Raw genomic sequence first — 22430 nt, forward strand, 5'->3', positions numbered from 1 at the left:
ATCTCCAACAACAGTTGACTGTCAGCGAACGCAATTCTGTTGACATGAAATAAAATATGGATCAGATGTTATTCAATAAAGCAAAAAGTAATATTGATCTGTCATTTGACAGATCAGTGACAAATCCTGAAATACTGGTAAGCTGTTCACAAAAGGATATGAAAAAAGTATTTGGTTTTGTGTTTATTTGTAGAATGAGCAATTTCTGAATCGCTAAATATGTTAAGTTGATTTTCCCAAAAGAGCAAACAAAAATTATAACCTTTTTCTAGCATATATAAACACATTCACGTCAGTTATCATAATATTCATTGTACTTGTCTGCTAATTTGGCCATAAAATATTTATTGTCATTGTAATTTATTAGGTTATTAAAATTATATTCTTAGGATAATATGATTTTTTTCTCCTATTTCCTCTTTTCATTCTTTCATCCCCACCTTCTTAAGAGAGACCGCGTACTTGTTGAACCTTGGAATTATGATAAGATATCGTATTGAATGAAATTTCAAATTCCGCTTATCTCCTGACTGTCATTTTTTGGTTATTTTCGAAAGTGTGAGAGGAGCTTTATAAGTCAGTCGATCTCGTTACTGCCTCAGATTCATGAATCACTTTCTGAATTAAATGTTTTCAGAATCCTAGATAATCATGCAATTTGTGAGTGGTGTGTCGAATAATGAATCACTTAGATTCGCGAATCGCTAATAGTTAATAAGAGTGGAAGCAACCTCAGATTGGGAATTGAACCTCACAGTAACATTTGCAGTATCAAAGGAAGGATTAAATCATTATCGTTAAGACGTCTCAGTAATAACTATGAGATTTTCCATCTTAGAAGACCTGGACAAATGAAACGTATGTCTGTTGCTGTTTAGTGCAGTTCCATAAATTATTAAATCTAATTTTCACTCTTAAACTTCCTTCCGGGAAACAGTAATCAAAGCTGACAAAATTCCGGAAGTTCGAAATGTGATAAAATAATGCGTAAGTCACCCAGGATCTACCAAGAGCTAGACCGTGATGTCACCCAACCACGTAAAACAGAAAACGGGGTTTGCCTCGGACGACGGATTTTAACTTGATTCGTTTGTTCCCGCCACAAAACCTTAAAACCTGAACATGGGGAAGGTCTCAGTCAGCCGTTGAATGCTTGAGACCGTGCAAAACAATCTTCTGCGTACTTTTAAGAAAAATACTGATACGACTTAACCCTTTCCTAACTCCAAGAAGTCGAAACCCCCCTGGAGTCTCTGGTTGGTACTAACCTCTGGCAGAAGTAAGAAGTCACAGTACTACACTCTCTTGTGGGATTCAGGAGGGTTTTTAATGGACTTCCATGGCCGAAGCATCAGTTGATGCCCTAAGTAGGAGAAGCGTTTGCTTTTTACTCCACTTGGACCCTGTCTTGCCTCTGACGAAAGGCTTGCTAATGAATGCTTGGCCATCTAGCTCGTAGATCAGCGCCTTCCTCATTGATTCTGCCATCTGTGGACTGGTATTTATTATCGTCTCTAAACTTAATTTGAAGAACAGTAGACTTATTAACAATAAGGTTGTTAATAAGGTTGTTCTTATTACATACGGTATTCTTATGTGAGAGATACAGCTACATAAATTGTAAAGGCGAATGTATAATCATTTCAAAATACTGGTTTCATAAAATATACAATACATTCTCCATCCTCTGAAGAACCATAATAGTAATGAATCAGACAGATTTAAGATCCCCTGTACTTCACCTGAGCCACTAAGTCAATCACTACTATTAATCTTACCTGGAATATGCCTTTGTTTGGTCAGTATCCTTCCTGGTCTTTTTGAGACAGTTACATGCCGTTACTTGTGAATGGAAATTCTGCACATTTAGAAAATCTGAGAAAAAGAAAGAGAGAGAGCAAGCCAGCAGGTTCCCCAATAGATTGGCAAAAGGCAAAGAAAGAAGGGCACATGTATGAATAATAGCATAAAATTGGTACCGTACCAGCAACTAACGCAGGTCTTCTTTAATTGGTCTAAGGAAAAAAGATTGTAGAAGAGGAATGAAGACATTAAGTCATATTCCTTCAGCTGTCTTTAGCAGTTGCTTTGTTTTCTTGTAATGCCATGCGACTAAGATTAAGGAACCATTAATGCATTTTAGTTTTACTAATTAACTACTTACCAACACTGAGAGAGAGAGAGAGAGAGATAAGACTAAAATTAAACACGGAATTTCAATGGCCGAGTGTTGTTGCAGTAATCGCTGGTTTTAACTGGTTTGCGCTTTACAGAATGGCATATATTAGTTGTCTTTTTGTAATGTGACGAAGAGCGGCATATCCAATAGAATATAACAAGCGTAAATGACATCCACAATGCATGACTTTGTTCGTATACGCAAACTAATATGCATTTATGTTCTTTCATTCCATTACTTTTGACAGATGGTTTGCAAGTCTGAATTCCAGGAAGTCAATCAAGTGTAGCTTTAAGCAGCGTGACTAAAATTTAAAGTAAACGAATGATTAAACTTGCGTAAGATACCATTTTTGACTGCCTAGTTGAGTTCATTGTCCAAGCACCTCTTATTTCATTAGTTTCTCAGAAGTAATTCTAAGCATCTTTGATATCACCGGTTAAGCGGGTGAGACGAGTCTCCGAAAGCAACTTGGGGAACGTGAGATGGCAACAGCCATTCCCACTTGTAATGTTCAAGACGTGACTATCAAATGTAACTCCGGCTTCTTTTGCAATCAAATTACTTTTGACACAAAGAGAAGTAGAGAAAACTGCAAGATCCTATTTATAGTATACATTCTATTTTTAACATCAACACGGAAATTTATGACGACCTGGCAACGTTTGTGATAAGAGCAGTATTCCCACAATGTTTCGTTCTACGTCGACAAACATCAACTTACAAACAACAGTATCATGACACGTGAATAACTAACATCTGAAGAGTCATAGTCGCTTGTTGCATATTATTTAGATATTTATCACCTGTGATAACAGGAGAATACTGGTATTAAAACAGCCTTTTTCTCTATCAAGAAAAGCCACGCTAAATTTCACGACTATTTCAACGAGCACAAATTTTCTGATGGCAATCTGGCATGCTGGATCCCGGTTACCAACGAACACCCTGGTTACACCCAGACAGACTTTGACTGTTCGCCGGTTCAGAAGTAGTCATCAGTCGTCAGCTCGCTGAGGTACTGCTAGATTGTGTACATCCAAGAAAATACCTGCTAAAGACTAACGTCGTGCATAAAATCACGATGGAAGGAAAAATAACTTATTTTTCACCCGGCCCTGCAAAAATACCAGACGAGGTAAGCCAGTACTTTCGCCCAAACTGTTCTAGGGAAATGTTCTTGACGTTTAAAGGGTAGGGGTGGTAGACTTACGCTCTTGCATTGAGTCTATAGTGAAACCAGGCAGCTATATGTCATAAAACCAGTTGAACTGGGACAGGTACCATCAGTGTTTTAGCAAGGAAATAATGTGGACATTCCTAAAGTGATGACATCATATATATAAATATATATATATATATATATATATATATATATATATATATATATATATATATATATATATATATATATATATATATATATACACACAGTATATACACTGTCGTGAGGGTTGTCTAGATATTCCAAACGCCGAGTGATTTAATAAAGTGTAAAGCGTTGGATTTCAAGTTGAACAACATTGGAGGGTTAAAACAAGGTTAAAACCTCTCTCTCTCTCTCTCTGTTTATTTCATTGTTATATTTCTTTGTTGATGTGATGTGTGCTTGCAGAACATACATGAACAAGCAATGGCGACTAATTGTAAAAACAGTAAGGTATCACTTAAACTGAACCCGGTTCATGAATTTTAGTAACCAATCCGTGAAACTGCCTTACGACCAGTAAAACGAAGTAACGCAGACACACGATATGTCCCTTCATTCTGGTCATTGACCATTTGGTATACTATTAAAATTGGTTGTGAATTAGTGTAAGATGGATTATTTTATAACTTTAATACTGAGAATGTTAGTAAACGAATTCCATTTGTGTGTATATATTTATGCATATATATAAGAACTTGTATGTATATATATATATATATATATATATATATATATATATATATATACCCATGCTTGTATAAATATAGATATATGTAATATGTAATATATATATATATTATATATATATATATATATATATATATATATATATATATATATATATATATATATATATATATATATATATATATATATATATATAGAATATGCGTGTGTATGGAGAGAGAGAGAGAGAGAGAGAGAGAGAGAAACTAAAAGGGGCAAATCAAATAATGGCCAGTCTGGATTGGTTTTGGATATTAAATAGACAGAAATTGCATATAAACGTAAGATTATACATGTCTAATTCGATCGGTATTGCGATACGGACATGAATCATGGCATGACAATGAAATAATGTCCAACAGTCTTTGTCGGTGTAAAAATAAAGCTATAAGATGATAAGGAGCCAGATGGCAGGATAGAGATAGAAATGGTTACTTAAGGGAAATTACGGAAGTGCCAAAAGTAGATGAAATTATGATGAAAAGGAAAAGGTGGTGGCTTGGACGTGTCCTTTGCAAAACCCCGGAGAAAATAGTACGGTATAATGTCAGCAGGGTTCATATGGGCGTCAAAAGAGGTGGCTGAGCCAGGCCTACTTGATATGACTGCAGGTTTGTGGAAGATAAAACACAAAGATATAAGTGGCGAAATGTCATAATGTATACATATATATATATTATATATATTTTTTTTTTCGGGCAGAGTTTCTCTCACAATTTTTGTTGTAGGCAATCGCCTTTGTGGCATTGACTTTGATGCACACTTTTTTCATATTTCCTTACTTCTGTCTTCAATCATTCTTCAAAGTTTTGGATAAGTGTACAGAGTCGTGGTGTATTTTCCATTTATTGCTACGGTCCCGTTTCTCCTAATCTAAGGCTTTTTCAAGCAAGAACTAACACTTACAGGGTCCTCCGCTCTATTTTCACCGGCAGGATTGGATTCGAGGCGGGGGGTGGGTGTTGCCATACTACTTGGTTACAATTTTGGTTTACAGTTCACAATGAGGTGGTTAGTTGTTTACATAACATTTCCATATGTTATTACATGGTAAAACTATGCTACAGTATTGGTGCTACATTCCATTTCTACATCTTATACCCCTAATAAAATTATTGATTTCTTCGTGTGTGGTGGTCTGGCATGCCTCCGCTGTGCTCTGTTGACCTTGCCCTTGGACCCCTCTTCTCTGTCGAGCAGACGGCAATGAACAGTCATTTTCTGTTTGCGTATTTAAACTTGGTTTGCTTGTGGCTTTAAAAATTGCTTCTGTTATTATTATGTCCCGTTATGAATTGCATCTGTATTTTATTTTAGTGTTTGTCAAGTCATGTAATGATGGTTTCTTGTCGTGTTTGTCTGTGTAATGTTGGAAGATGGCCCCTGTGTTTCTGTGGGCAAGTAGTCTTCGTCTGAGAGTCGTAGATGTTCTGCCGATGTAGTTTTCTCAGTAAGGACTGCATTCCTCCACGGGGCAAGTGACTTCATAAACCACATTGGTAGTCATCTCCTTAGATGTGCTATTTTTCATTGCAGGTGGTGCAAGTAGATTTGGTTTGCAGTACACCCGTATGTTTATGTCAGTATAGGGGGCTCGTGGCTTAACATTCTTTGTAATAATCTTCTTAATGATGTTGCTGTTGTTGTTATGTTCGTTGTTGAAGTTAGTTTGGTAGTATATCGTTATCTGTTGGCCTGTCTTCTCATTGTGTTGGTGTGTGGTGTTGTGTTGTTTGTAGTATTGGTCAAAAAACTTACTTATTTCTCAACAAAGCAGAGCGGAGCCATGCCAGAACACCACACACGAAGTAACCAATGATTTTATTAGGGAAATAAGATGTAGAAATAGAATGTAGAGCCAATACTGTAGCATAATTTCACCATGTAATAACATATGTAAATATTGTGTAAACAACTAACCACCTCATTGTAAATTGTAAACCAAAATTGTAACCAAGAAATATGGCAACCCCAACCCCCCACTAATCCAATCCAGCCGATATAAATAGAGCGGAGGACGCCTGTATATATTAGTTCTTGCTCGAAAAAGCCTTAGATTGGACGAAACGGGACCGTAGCAATAAATGGAAAATACACCACGACTCTGTATACTTATCCAGAACTTTGAAGAATTATTGAAAACAGAAGTAAGGAAATATGAAAAATTGTGCATCAAAGAAGTCAATCCATTTGTTTCTTAATTTGGGTCTAAGGCTTTGATTAGGATAGTGATTAACCTTCTTGTCTCATGAATAAAGGAGTCAAGATAGTCTTGTTCTGTTCATTAGTTCACCCGTGGACCAAGCCCTCTGGGAACGGGTCCATGTATATTCCATATATTATTCTTGTTACCGCCCCAGTGTCTTTTTAAATGCTACAGAATTAACGGCATTCACGATTAATCTTTCAAAGGTACACAGTTATTTAACGCTGGTCCCCAAACTTCCGATACTGTTCTTCTGTACCCTCTCCCCCATTATGCCAAATACCTACTCGCCTATTCTAAATGCCATCTGTGTCGCTGACAGTGACCTGTCCACAATACCTTTTAAATTCTTGCAGTTTTTCTGATTTCAGTAATTACGCTCGTAAAAGCCATTTGATGGCAACTATTCAAAGATAGCTTCTCAAATAGCGAAACTCTGTCATAAGTGTTTGAAAATATGCAGACTTAAGATTTGATGATTGGGTATCATCATATGGCTATAGGATGCTCCACTTCTGTTGAAGCTAATGGTAACTGCTCAGGCGTAATATAATGCATTGCGATTAGTTTGAACCAAGTATCCCGTCAGGCAAGTTTAAGCAAATAATACTTACCGATAGGATCATTAAACTGTGCTTTCAAAGGTCTTGCCCATTTTAATCACGTCGGGACTCCTGGTTATTTATCACATAGGTCTTTGCTCGTTGTATTTATATCTAAATTTTGCAGCAGGATCCGATGTTACAACCTAGACAGTTAAACCCACTTGGTAGCCCACGTACTGCAATATACAAATCGAACAACCTTTTTTTAGGATGACAGTGAGTATTATTATACGGTGTTAAGTAAGTGATTCCCAAAATGTGCTGATCTCGGAATGCATAGGCCTATGTATTAATCACGTCATCCTTATTTTTTTTACCAGTCTTTCCGAAAGACCAGTGGATGATTCTCTCTCTCTCTCTCTCTCTCTGCTTTTGATGTGATTTTTCATTTTTTCTTCTTTGCAGTTCCTTATTTCTTCTGTGAGGTGCATTTCTGCTTTCATGCTCTGTTTTCTTGGTGTGCTCTGCAAATGCCCTTACAGTTCTCTGTATGCAGTGGAGTAATATCCACTAGTTAATAGTTACTTGTAAATACCGGCGGGATCTATACCATGAAGCTGTCGGTCCTGATGGGGCGCGAAATTTCTCACAGTGAATTGCTCGACCCAGTCACCGTTAGACCAGCAGTTGACCTATTAGTGCAACGCGATCTGCGATGACGTAAGAGGATGACGAAAACAGTTACGTAACTCAACAGAGTGAAATTAGGATGAACCGAAGTGGACGAAATCTCTCTTGCTTTGTGCTAATACCATTCGTGCAAGAGAACACTCCCAGCTTTTGAGTGGCTTAGGAAAGATGTGTGTATGATGAAAAGAGGACTTGCAACAGCTTAATTCCTTGCTCGGGTAAACAGATACGGGAAAGTATGATTTGTTCCAACAAGCCGGCATCTCTCTGTCCTTCCCCAGGTTCTTTCACCGACGATTTTTAACAATAGACCTATACAGTATATATATGTATGTGTGTATATATATATATATATATATATATATATATATATATATATATATTAATTAATGGCAGGACCTCATTAAAACTCGATGGCATCTAGCGGAGATATTCAATAACAGTTACAAGCTTTCCAGGACTAACAGTATCCCAGTTTCATTGAGGTCCTGCCAGTAATTGCATTAATGCACAGATAATTGTGTAAGTGATAGTTTTTATGTATATATGTGTGTGTGTGTGTGTTTGTTTCCAACCTCCCTTTTCATGGTTCTCATCGAGGTAGGTCTACAAATATCACGTTCTGTTCTCCCAGGGGGTTGTGCGGAGGACATATCCAAGCCACCTGTCAGTTTTGTCGTTATCTCATCTACGTTTGAAACTTCCATGACTTCCCTTAGTTATCACATCTTATTCTGTCAGCCCATAAGACTACTAACATTCTAATTAAAATTTTACTTTCATATGGACAGTATATTTAAGTTATGGCTTCATCGCCACGCCGTGATTCATGTCTGTATAGCAATGCAGATCGGGCGAGACTCAGGTGCACTCTGACGTTTGCATGCAGTTTTGGTCTGTTTGAGTTCCAAATTTTATTCAGCCCGCCCATTGTTCGATTTGTCTTTTTAATATTCTACAAAATTCCTACAAAGAGACGCTGCATTTGATAGCGTTGTTTATATATATGTATATGTATATATATATAATATATATATATATATATATATATATATATATATATATATATATATATTACATATATATTGTATATAATATACTGTATATATATATATATAATATACAGTATATACTATATATACACCTATATATATCTATATTATTGCGTGGATTATTTGGCTAATTAATTGGTAATATCTTGGATATGCATAGCCTTGCTTTACGCAAGACCCACTTAATCCTGTCAATTAAGGCTAGAAATTACCTGAAAAAATGACAGGTAATCAGCATAATTAGATCGGGTCGCCAGTTGAGACTAGAGTTGCTGAATATAGAGATTTATTCTGGAACACATGAATTAAATCAGCAACATTACTCAAACAACCAGTTTCAGCAACGTAAAATGAAGTGGGAACTGATTTCTTACGGGAGCTAACAACAGCCCTGACTTCGTCCCACTTTGGACATGAAATATTTCAACATAAAGGGTGAATAATGCAATGGCTTGGGGCCTCTTGTGACGCTTCTATCAGGCAAATTACTGCAATCGCGTGAATTAGGGCTCTTGGCACCAAGGATGCTAATTCTTCTCCAAACAAGAGGATGGCCAGGTCCAAGGCGTGTACAGTTCTGGAAGATACAATATCCAGATAACACTCCTGTACTACAGAAACTCTATCATTAATTAATTGCAAGGGATGAATCTTAGATCAAGAATATTACTTTAACACCATGGAGGATAACTTATGCAATTCCACTAGGCAACAATAATTGTGCTTCATATATTTAACTTCATAAATGGGATATGGTTTTACTAGGATTTTCCTTAGTCAGTGACTGTTTAAGAGAACAAAACTTGAAACACGAAAAATGAGAGTTTAAGTTGAAGGGAAAGAGAACTGGGAGTAATTGTCACATTCAGCCTTACCGCTGGAATAGACAATGCAGTGATCACGTGCATCAAAAGCCCTGGGTCCTTTGAAATGGCAATTTCCCCGGCTGTTCGACAAAAGGAGAAAACAAAGCGGGCTATGAGAAACGCCCGATATACCTCTTGCCTCTACGAAGGCTGCTTTAAGACTGTCGAAGCTGGGTCAGGGACTTGGGTGTTTGTTTTAAACTCCTTCCCCCAAAACCGCCTTGGCGTTGGCGTAGTAGTATCTGAAAAATGACAAAAAAAAACTCGCCAGTACAAAGGTCATAGAAAAGTGAGCTTAATTAAGGGACAGTCTATCTAAGGTTTATAGCAAAACCTATTCTGTCTAATATCCCTCTAAACTAAAATTCCTACCCCTTTGATGGTTGGGATTTATTCAAAACAACTCCTGCTCGCTTACTTCTTCCTACATGGTATTCCCTCTTACTTTAACAAAGAGAAAGCTTTTGATACTTTGATTAAAAGAAGGAAGAGAGGTCGAACAGATAATATGATATTTATAATATATATATATATATATATATATATAATATATGTATATATATATATATATATATATATATATATATATATATATATATATATATATATATATATATATATATATATATATGGGAACTGCTATCAAGTGCAGAGTCTCTTGAGTAGGAATATGTATAGATATATGGTACATATGATATATATACTGTATATATTTATATATATGTTTGTGTGTGCATATAAACCAAGAATTGCGATTTTCATTCGCGATATGCATTTCAAGGCTGCTGGAGTTTGTTAAATTATGCAGTGCATAATTTCACAGAAGCATTGAGAACAAGTGAATAAAAGAGTGAAGTTAAGGAGGAAAATAAGTTTAGCTTTGTCTGACCTGCCGCAGCCCTCAAACAGAATTAACCGTTCTTTATTTGATGAACTAAAATGTGCATGAGCAACATCAGCGTTTGATTCCAAAGTTACCATCGTATGTGGAGTGATCGTGGGCGCGCGCGCGCACCCACCCGCACAAGCAGTGAAAATCTAGCTTCCCACGTGAGTCACACGTGGCCTGAGTGAATAGGTACGACGAGAGAGCACTATGCCGGTTGTGTGTGGGTGACCCTGGGGTAATCAGCGACCTTAAGCTTTCTCCCCAGACGCATGGCAACAGTTACTCGCAGACTTTTAGTACGACACGAGAGAGGGAGATAGAGAGCTAGACATCAACGGAGACTGCTTATTTTAAGGAGAGAAATGCAGTTGTAAGACTACTGTAGAATATGCTTACTCACCAGACAATGTCGTGGCTTTTGTAGCATGATTAGGGAAGACCAGTTTTGGGAATTCAAGTTATGTTGCGTTTGTACGTTGACGGATAGGGAGATTATAGGTTTCCATGGAGAATATTTAAAACTATTCATGTTCTCGACGGTTTTACATGAATTACTTTGCTCTAAGCTGTGAGTTACGTACCTACTACGCTCTAGAAGCCAGGCGGCTGAGAGAGAGAGTGTCCAACATTCCATCAAAATTTATGTTAAGGGAACGTAATCTCTCTCCCTCTCTCTCTCTCTCTCTCTCTCATATATATATATATATATATATATATATATATATATATATATATATATATATATATATATATATATATATAAAGTATATATATATATATATATATATATATATATATATATATATATATATATATATATATATATATGGTAGTAAGCAGCGTTTACACAGTGCCCCAAGGTATACTAGTGACAAAGAAGGGTCGTAGAATCCCTTGGTTTCTCGTGACTACCATATGAGCCTTTTCTCTTGAAGTAAACATGAATCACAATGTTTACTACCGTAGTGTGCCTTTGAAATAGGTCTGTATCGTGCTCTCCACTCTGTATTTTGTAGTTACAAAGTGTTAAGGGTAGAGGAGGGGTGGGGTTTGAGTACACGGTATTAAATGTAAAGTCTTGAAGTTTTTCCAGTGAATCGAAATGTGTTGCAGGAGAAAATAAAATATTAAAGGTCACTGGTCCTGAAAACAATAATCATTTTCAACCTAAAGTGGAAAAATCCCATAGGATTAGGCCTTAGTCGTATAGGGTGCTGTTGACTTTCTTCTTCAGGCGAAATTAGTAATTTTCACCACGCAAAAGAATGTTCTAGTCGTCTCAGTAAGTATTGTGTCTTCAAACACTCCGTAGCGAGATGTCACATGTACATCTCTCTGGCATTTCTCAAATAACACTGGAATGGAACAAAACGCGAGTCTTGAGAGGTACACTCTCTCTCTCTCTCTCTCTCTCTCTCTCTCTCTCTCTCTCTCTCTCTCTCTCTCTCTCTCTCTCTCTCTCTCTCTCTCTCTATACAATGCTTTGAAAGATTTTTCAGAAGTGTTCCAGAGTAATTTCTGATATTTTTTTCTTACACAAAGGGTACAAATCACAGTCAAGCTATGGAAGTCTCGAGTATTTTTTGTATACTGTACGAACTTGATCTTTCACAAAACTTGGTCAACTTTGGCTTCACGTCCCGTTGCTGGAAGGCAGTTGTCATTTTGATCTGTAATTGTACAAATACTGTAGTAGAACGCATTCTTTATATCGTATATGGTATAGTGGGTTTGTATGTGTACATATATATATATATATATATATATATATATATATATATATATATATATATATATGCATTCTTTATATCGTATATATGGTATAGTGGGTTTGTATGTGCACATATATATATATATATATATATATATATATATATATATATATATATATATATATATATATATATGAGCCTCGATGGCTCAGTCGGTTACAGCAGCAGCTTCGGACTTCGTAGAGGTCTGTGGCGCGGGTTCAATCCCGCAAGCCGGCTGATCAGAGAGGCAGACACTTTGCTATCCGTGTAGACATCCCGGGATTATATATGTAATCAACGGATAGGTTTGCTTGAAAAGCAAATGGATGTTACAGACTAAATACACACACAAAACAAAGCCACTACAACACCTTCTAAAAACATAACAAACATCTCACACGTCTCGAACTCTCGCCATACCCGCGCAATAACTTCTCGCTGCTGGGGAGAAAGGGCGTTGGGTCTGGTATGATACATGAAACATACGTACCGGGGTCTAAAGCGATGTCAGGCAGGGCAGCCGATCGAGACCACAGGTCTACCCAAAGCCAAATCAAAAGTCCTTCAAAGAAGGCATCGTGCTTACCCCATACAAAAATGGGAATAAAAGCACGTTAAAAGAAAAAGAAGAAGAAGATATATATATAATATATATATATATATATATATAATATATATATATATAATATATATATATATAATATAATATGTATGTACATATATATGTATATATATATATATATATATATATATATATATATATATATATATATATATAGTATGTGTGTGTGTGTTGAGAGAGAGAGAGAGAGAAATTACCTACGGTCTTCAGTTTAAAGTTTAGCACTCAAAGTCCGGTGGGGAAAGACTAAACAGCAATTTTGCTGTTGATAACGCCTGCAGATTAATCTTTACAAGTCAGCAATAGCTTCCTGCGCTGCTTTAGCCGACAAGACTTCGCTTAGGTTACAGGGAGGAAAGCGCTTTCACGCTACAGCCAACTTCAGTAATTGCAGTGACGTTATAGACAAGGCCCTTTAAATATACTCTGATATATTCAAAGGACCTTGGTCATAGGTGTATTGCTTGCTTTCAGACGTCAATTGCGGCGTGTCTTCGGCACACACGTTGCTTTTCGTAAGATTCACACACTCTTAATTGCTTATCATTTTCATTTAAGCGACAGATGTACATTCGTATGAGAGAGAGAGAGAGAGAGAGAGAGAGAGAGAGAGAGAGAGAGAGAGCTGTCTTATAACATCGGACACCGATGTAATAAAAGAGCTAGCCCAAGACACATGGGACGCTTAAGTTATGTTGAAATTGAAAGATTATAAACAACTTTGAGGTAGTTACAAGAGAAACGAAGGCACAGACTGTCTGCCTAACAGCCCATAAGCCTCTGTTAACGTCTGATCAGGTACGCCAAATTTATCATCTCGATTTGTATAAGAAAAAATACTGCATAAACTGTTTGTCCGATGCAGGATTATTCCAATCAGAAGACTTGTAGCCAGGTAACATTTTAAACGAAACGCCACAGTGAGTGTTGTTATTCATTCCATGTTTTTTTTTCCATCTCAACAGGTGCTCTTGCATTTGCAAAAGGAGTTGGTCTGTCACAAGAACTCCCATGTCAGCGTTATGGAACTTTCCCATCGATCCAAGGACTTTACCGATATTCTGGATGGTCTCGAAAGAGTCGTGCGGGAATTATTGTAAGTAGATACTATAATACATTGCTTTCTTGGACGTCCCCTTGTCATTTCATGAGGGGACCAAAGTCAGTAAAGATGCATACCTGATACAGAATTACCCCCAACGGGTTGCAGCACACATTGCATTAACCCGTATTCATTTTAAGCTATTTATGTATAGACGAGGTATGTCGGTATACTGCACATATTTATTTTTTATATCAAGAGGTACATTAGCATTTGACGCGGATAAATGACGCAATTTTATTGCAGTGCTAATACAGGAATTGAGTGACTTTGGTCATCCACACCTGTTGGTATTTATAGATGCCTGAATTACCTATTGCATGTTTTTTCTTTAATTAGCAGATTGCCTAACATTATGCAGACTGACAGCTTATGTAATGGCACAAAATTATACAGTATACAAGAACCGATTTATGACTGGCTATGGTCAGCCATTTGGGAGAAGGTGGGTCTCCCATACACACAAACTTTCCCAAATTGATATCAAGATAGCCCGCTGCCTGTCTTACCTGGTGCAGAATTGTCTAAAAATCCCACTATATAAGTTGATTTTGCAGCTCTCCTTTAAAGATTAACACTTATGAAGACAGACTTACGATCATTAGCCTCTGTCTGTCTCTAATTATAGAACCAAAAGAATATATATACATAACTGTGCATATAGTGCAGATAACAGTTTGCCAATTAGAATTATCGCACACTTTCCTTTATGCAGAGATATAATGATAGCTTCGAGTTGTGAACATCTCTAAGGGAATCACACTGCATCTTCCATCTTTTGTATTGCGCTTCAATGGCAATTTTATTTGGATAGAACCGAGAGCGAATAATCCCAAAGTAACGAAATGCCAAATCAGGAAAGTCATTTTCTTCTCTTCTCAAAATATCTGACCACAACTTGTCAACAGACACACTGTTGTCGAAACTGATTGAAGTTTTAAAGGCAGGAAGAATCCTCCATTGATCATCAATGTTTTGCATTAGTAATTTAGCATTAGGAGGCACAGTTAATGGTACTTCAGCAATGAGAGGAGACAAAGAAGGAGTTACTTCCTTAAAAGAATTGGAAATTGCATTCTCATGAATTAGACAATTTAGTCGAGAAATAACTTTGTCTCCAAAGTCGTACCTTTTTCTAATTTCCAAAGTAGCTACTTTCAAGAGTTCTCGTAAGGATCGGATTGAGTGACATACTGGCTGGGTGTTGTCTGGTTTATTGGTGGTTCCTTACTGATTGAATGTACATGTTGTTTCAGATTTAGTTGGCCTTGTGCCAGCACGGGCTCATGCTCCTAGAGCAGCCCGTAACGTGAATATACAGAATCTTCGAAGTTGTTATTGGCTGGTGCGAGCCGCAAAGTAGTTTCTACACACAGAAAGGGCAAAACAGAGGTAATGTTTCGGACATCTGTGTTTGTCGACAGACAAACAGATGGCGATTGTGAGACACATAATAAACGTACAATGGTAAAACATATATCAGTGGAAAGGCCAGAAAATTCCACATATGGCCAATTGCATGAGATTCGAGACAGATTAATGAATAAGATGCAGTAGCATATGTGAAATGGCGAGACGTTTGGCGTCTTCACAAACAGAAACGTACATACAGTTTGATACAGAAGATTCGGTGGAACATGATGAGTACATGATTAGAATGCTTGCATGGCAGTGCAAGTAGTGGTGATTGTACATAAATCGAGACAACAATGGTTGGGGAGAAACAGACGGAAATATTGTATGGTAGAAGTTGCATTCCTTGAGAGAGAGAAAACGGGATGCGCTTGTTTTTGTCTTGTTTCCTCCGATGGATGACGCGCAAAGACGTGTGCTCGAAAGACCGCGATGCTGCCTCTTACATTCTTTGCAACGCTTATAAAAATCATCTACCTCTGGCTTCCTTTCCTGTAAATCTAGTTTATCAAGTTCACTTCGAACTCCAATCCCAAGGTACATTGCTGAGTCTCTGAGGTATTTATCTTGCCTACAAGGATCCAACAACTTGAGATCAGTTTTTGCAACAGACTGTACTCTCTTTGCATAAATGAGAAAAGCAATTCCTTACAGAGCAAAATCAGTTTTTTCATGCAGTACAGTTATTACAGCTTTGTCTGACTGAAAAAGGGCATTGAAATGAGTGAATTTGGGTAATACCCATTCCAGAAAAAGATAATAAAGTTTGATGAATGGGTTATGAAGGCTGTTGTATATAAGCTCAGTAGATAAAACTTTCTGACAGCCAGATATCATTGAAATACAATAAAAGAGCATCCCACTGCTCTAATACACGACTGACAACCGCAATCAACGAGAGCCACCTTGTTTGACGGGGATGTAACAGCTTATTAGGTTTCAAGTCAAGAAACTCCTGGAATGCTACAAATTCGCTTTGCCCTTTGCTGCTACATCTAAAATGATTGAAAATATCTCTTGCGAGATCTTCGCAACGTCTAGGTAGCGCTTTACATGCCTCACTTGCACAGAGATGTGCTGAATAACAAACGCATTTCATGATAAAAATGCCTGGACACTCCTGGCGGAAGCGACTTGAAACAGAGTTTTGAATTATCTGGGAGGAGCAGAATTATCGTACAGATGCATACGATACCTCATGTGCTATCGTACATCGTACAAAGGCCCAGATTATCGTACGCGTACGATAATTGTCGTACGAATGGCAACCCTGGAACTTCTAAGAAAGTAAATCCACAAAATTTTAGCAGTTGTCTTAATGCTTTTATATTTACTTTCCAATAAATATTGTTAAATTGAAATTTTAATAATGACCACAACGCCCTTGCAAACTGTAATGCACAGAAGCAGATTCCATGATTATTTGCCAGTATATTTATAAAAACGTAAATATTTATTATATAAGTACTAAATAATTAATTCTAACATTTATAAGCATTAACGAAAGAAAATTATCACCAGTACAACTGACAAGTATGGATTATAACTTAAGTTAACCAATTCATATTACTTACAAAATATTGCAGATACTAGAATCCATTAAGATAACTTACGGTATTTACCTCCTACGCAACTCATTTCTGCATTCAGATTCTATTCCCTTAGTTTTTACGGCTGTCCAGTAATTTCACTTTGCCTTTATGGATTGTTTCTTATAACTGATAAAATGAGGCCATATTCCAGGCTTTATTCAGTTAATCCAGGCCATAGTAACAACACTTGTAGAAGAATAAACATTACTCCATAGTGATATGAAGCGCAACATCAAAGTTGGTGTTATAGATAAATCTGAAATGTTCACGGTATTCATGCAATAGACAATTTAGACTGAAAAGTTAAATAATCCCTAAATTTGTGAGGCAAACGACAAATTTGATCAGATTGTCTGCTGACTGGTGAACTGTCAGAATCTGAGAAGTCTGTTTCAAGTTGGCAGACTAATTGTTTAGCATTTCCTTTAAGAAAATTGACCATATGACAATGATCTTTAGTTTGGTCAAGTGGTAGCTAGAAAAATTAATATATAAATTACTTATGTTTAGGCCTTAAATTGCTAGCATTTGATATTGAATATTTTTTCCTGTTCTTAGTGTCTGTTTATGCCATGGCGTGTTTGAAATGGATGCTCAATATGTATATTTTGACATTTTTTTCCATACCTCCTTAAGTGAATACAAATTACATGAAATTCTACTGTATAGTTTCCCATAAATTATATATCGTTTTCTTTGTAAGCCTTGTGTCCCGTTTTCTTTCTATCTTGTCGTGACCTTGCCCTGATGCGTTTACATTCTCCCCGGAAGGGGCGAAGTTCGCAAGTTTTGTTGCTTGAACTTGACTTTTTTTTTTTCTGTGGAAATTTATCACACTCGTATCTATAGGATGATTTGATTTAAAAAGCACATTTATTGGAATTTAACGTAAGTTGAGGTTATGTGCTTTTGAGAGCCACCCATCAAAGGGAGTTTTCTCTTTTAATAGTCTGCCTAAAGCGAAATTTTTGGAGGTGTTGAGAATTATATGAAAGTGAAACTAAAATAGGCAAGAATGCCAAAAGCGTAACGCAGGTATACTAATTTGGTACAAGATGCATTTTGAACGAACAAAACTGGACAATAAAGTAGTCATAACATTTTACGTTGTGATTGGATTGTGTTTCCACCAACAAATCAGAAACAGCAATCTGGGGATGATTGGAAGAATCTTGTTTTTGTCATGAAGCCAAAATGCCCCAAGTATTATCCCTAGTGTCTTATGTAGAACCAAACCAGCCATGGCTTTACCGGATTCAGTTTCTCACCCAGAGTTGACAAATGGTAACAGAAGAAGTGAACTGTTGTTTCATGTCCAGGTTGGCAGACACACTCGAGTGTAATTAGGGTTTGGTTCTGATGATTCTACTTAGTGTTATTGTCACGTTTTACCACTAGCTGATCAGCATTTGGAACCTGTGCCGGCAATTATTAAATAGGATTGCGTGTGACAACTCGGTCAAAACCTTTTCATACTGCTCTGCAGAAGATAAAAGGATTTTAATAAGAAAGAATAGGTAGTCTTTCATATAATAGCGTTATAACGTTCAGCCATCCCATTTCCCTGAGGATTTTATGCCGTAGTAGGGACTGAACCAACACCATTGTTAATAAGAAAAAGTTTTAATCTCCTGAATATATAATTTATTCCTATTGTGAGGTCAAAGAAGACAGAACTGGGTACCGATTGATTTATTACCGGGACATAGGTATACTGTACATGGCAACGTGCGGACGGAAACGTGGTGCCCGACCCCAGGTCTACATGACCCCGCACGCTGAGTGAGAGCAGTTTGTTTGTTAACAGTCAGTCAAATAACAATAACAAGAGACATAATGTACATACAGTGATAAAACATATATTGGCGAAAAGGCCAGGAAGTTCTACATACAAATATATACATGAGATTCTTGCTGCGTTAACAGATGCGATACATGATCGTAATAATGGGTAAAGAAGACGTCTCTACACTACCCATTACTGCGTCTGGCACTTTCTGATTTTAATGTTGGGTTTCCCCCTTATCCAGTATGGGTCCTTGCTGTTCTGCATCCTTCCCATGCACCTTTTTTGCCTCTTCATTCCCCTTTTTAATTTCAAAGCCTCGCCATAATACTGAAATGATAATTCTTAAATGTTGTATACTTTGCCATTAACGGACACTGTACACATTTACTTTTATTCTCCTTATCGTGAACATTCTGATTATCTGGATCGCAAAGAATATTTATATCTTCATTTATTTTCCGGATCACATGCGGAGAAGGAATTCGATTCATTTCTTAAAACCTATTTTATCACAGTTTTTGAATACCAGTATTCTCAGTGGTAGATGTGGTGCGTTTCTCTATAGCACTAATGTCTGATACAGTGATATTCACCAAAAACTAAAATGTATGACCCTCCGTAGGGGGATAGTACAGTCAGTGCACCTCATGCGTGTCCTGTAGGCATGACTTAAGCTTCTTTGCAGCGTGCCTTCGGCCCCTAGCTGCAACCCCTTTCATTCCTTTTACTGTACCTCCGTTGATATTAACTTCCATCTTGTTCTTTGCAGCGTGGCTTTGGCCTCTAGCTGCAACTCTTTTCATTCCTTTTACTGTACCTCCGTTCATATTCACTTTCTTCCATCTTACTTTCCACACTCTTCTAACAATTGATTCAGAGTGAAATTGCGAGGTTTTCCTCCTGTTACACCTTTCAAACTTTTTTACTGTCAATTTCCGTTTCAGCACTGAATGACCTCATAGGTCCCAGTGCTTGGCGTTTGAGCCTAAATTTTATATTCCGTCCTATAACACACGTAACCGTGGAGGTCTATAAACAACAAGAGAATGGATACTCTCATTGAAGTTTTTGAAGCTTACCTCAGTACATTTAGAACTGGTTAACTCGAGTTCTCTTAGTATTTCCATGTGAGGACAGCTGCCGAAAGCAGAAGTCCATCTCCTCCCCCCCCCCGCCACAATCCACCCTCTCACGGAATATGAGTAAGAGGAGTTATTTCGGCCATCTTAACTGGATCAAAGCCTTTTCTAATAAGTCGAATGGACCTGGTTGATCTGTGCAAGTATTAGTGATTACTCACAATAATAACATAATTGTTATTGAACGGTGAACTAAGTGGGGGGTCAGAAAATAAAGTATGTGAAGCAAGAGGTAGCAGGATCTTCATAGAAGGTTTGAAGCAATTTTGGAATGCATGAAGGGATTGTTGAGCTAACTTCCCTTTATAGAAGTGGAGTGGGGATGTTGAATGTGAATGAGATAGCAGAAAAAGAACCAGTTGTGATTAAATTTTTGTATGATGTGGATGAACGTTCGATGTAGAGGTATGATGTGGATGTTTACTGCACAGGGAATTCCTTCTGAATTTAGCTGTTAAAAGATGAACAGGGCAGTACATGTTTTGTTTTTATGTGAAGCCATCCGCTATCAGGAATAGGGCATAAGGGTGGTAATACGGGAAAACTTTCTCCACATTAGTCCTTAATGTATTTTCATAAGTAACCTTGAAAAGTCTTTACCTATTTTGTATTCATTGTTGCGTTATGTACTTGCATTGAGTTTTACTCTCATCTGCTTTGCAATGGTAGCTTTTATATTTGCTAATGGCATGCTGTAGTTAATTTAGATTAAGACAAAAATAATGATGAAAAAAAAGTAGTGTCCTGCACCAGTATTTTTCGACATGCTCAAATGATAGTGGGAAATATTAAAAAATTTCACAAGATTGGAGGTGACCTGTTGCTGGTAATATGACCTTGTGCCATTTGAAAATCATGCGTTGCAACATATTACATCCAGTGAGATGCAGCTGTAATTGTAAGCTTTTCTTTAGCCCTTTAGAGCTGTTGATTTGGAAATTGATCGTATGGAAACATTTTACAGGAACGTGCCAGCCAACTACAAAATCCTCTTAATGCAAGGAGGTGGAACTGGTCAGTTTGCAGCTGTGCCCCTCAATCTCATGTCCAGAAAAGGCAAAGCTGATTATATAGTCACAGGTAAGGTTGCTGTTACTTTTAGTCGTATTTGTATAAACGTTCTTCGGGTTTTAGTACAAGGAACTGGCTATATATCAAGAGGAAGAGTTTTATTTATTTTAAATTATGTGTGTGTGTCCGTGAAAGAGAGAGAGAGAGAGAGAGAGAGAGAGAGAGAGAGAGAGAGAGAGAGAGAGAGAGAGAGAGAGAGAGAATTTTAAATGGGCAGAGACTTGGTCTAGTGATTTCACACAATTATGTCGTGAAAAGTAGTTCCACATGAAGGAGACGTCTGACAAAGCATAAACGAAGTAGGCCTACGGTATTTTCGGAAAATCAGTGGAAGATTTTTTTTTTGGAATGTTTAGATTTTTTGGAATGTTTAGAAGCTACTCAGAATTCATCAGAGCTATTGAAGACTTGTTTAGTGATTTAGTTTTCTGCACGTAGAGTAGTATACCTTACTGTTGATTATAGGACAAACCTTTATGTTGTTGTTTACCCACATCTCTTTTAGCACCACCACGTCCCATATCCCCTTCCGCCACTTGTTTATTTTAAGCTTCCATGGTTATGATGCCATGCACATTCAATGTTCTAATTTTAAACTCTTAAATTTCACATCAGGCTCGTGGTCGAGCAAAGCGACAAAGGAAGCTTCCAAGTACGGGACCGTGAACTTGGTCCTTCCCAAGATGGACCGATTCACGCACATTCCCGACAAGTCAGTCTGGAAGTTAGACCCGGAGGCTTCTTATGTTTACTACTGCGCAAATGAAACAGTAGAAGGTCAGCCATGTTTGTTTTTCCTTCGGTTGTGGAAGTTTGCTAAGTAATTCAATGGCCTCGTAGTTTTCCTGATTTTGCTTTCATTGAAGAGCATTCTATTCAATGCGAGTTTGCTTTTTTTTTATTGATGGCATTCTTGGTTTTCGCAATGTTTTTTTTTTTCCTTATGGTAATTTTATGGAAGGGTAGTGAGTAACTTAATGGCCTTCTTAGCTCTAATCCAAAATATTAATAAACAAAAAAAATTCTAGGACTGCAAGTTGTTAGATCCCTGTCCTGTAAGTGTTTTTTATGGTCATTCAGATGACAGGATAATTAAAAAAAAGCTGTAATTTGAAACTATTAAAAAGTAACCTTTCATACAATTCATATTGTTCTCTTAACAGAGAAGAACGGAAGGTTCCAGTAATCTCACACCGAACGCATAGCTGAAGCGATAATGATAATGTCCTTTGAACTCGTTCTTATGCCCAGACTCCGGATGAAACTGTTTGTTTTTATTTTATTGTTTTAGTTTTTTTTTTCCATTTAGGCGTGGAATTCCAAGACATTCCAGAAGTCCCTGAAGGTGTCCCTCTCGTGTGTGACATGTCTTCAAATTACTTCTCTCGTCCTTTTGATGTCACGAAGGTAAGTAATTATTTTCCTTGTGAATTATAATATATAATACCTATAAGACTTTAAAAAAAACATCATCATCAGTATTGTTTAAAATGGTATGTTTGTAAATGAATCTTTATAATTATACTGGTGGGCAAAAATATAGATAAATAGTTAATCGTAATGATTATATAAGACGTGCCATTCC

General features: G+C 37.1%; 1 protein-coding gene across 1 annotated transcript in view; it reads left to right on the forward strand.

Moving 5' to 3' along the window:
* Window positions 1-3084: 3084 nt before the first annotated feature.
* The window catches only part of LOC136838554 (probable phosphoserine aminotransferase), a 31787-nt gene continuing 12441 nt past the window's right edge, over window positions 3085-22430 (forward strand). The window contains exons 1-5 of the mRNA XM_067103677.1: window positions 3085-3317; window positions 13705-13835; window positions 20739-20854; window positions 21461-21622; window positions 22155-22252. Of these exons, the coding sequence (XP_066959778.1) occupies window positions 3264-3317; window positions 13705-13835; window positions 20739-20854; window positions 21461-21622; window positions 22155-22252 (561 nt within the window). The 5' untranslated portion in view covers window positions 3085-3263. The remainder of the gene's footprint in view (window positions 3318-13704; window positions 13836-20738; window positions 20855-21460; window positions 21623-22154; window positions 22253-22430) is intronic.

The sequence above is a fragment of the Macrobrachium rosenbergii genome, chromosome 5 (genome assembly GCF_040412425.1).
Source record: "Macrobrachium rosenbergii isolate ZJJX-2024 chromosome 5, ASM4041242v1, whole genome shotgun sequence".
Classification (NCBI taxonomy): Eukaryota; Metazoa; Arthropoda; class Malacostraca; order Decapoda; family Palaemonidae; genus Macrobrachium; species Macrobrachium rosenbergii.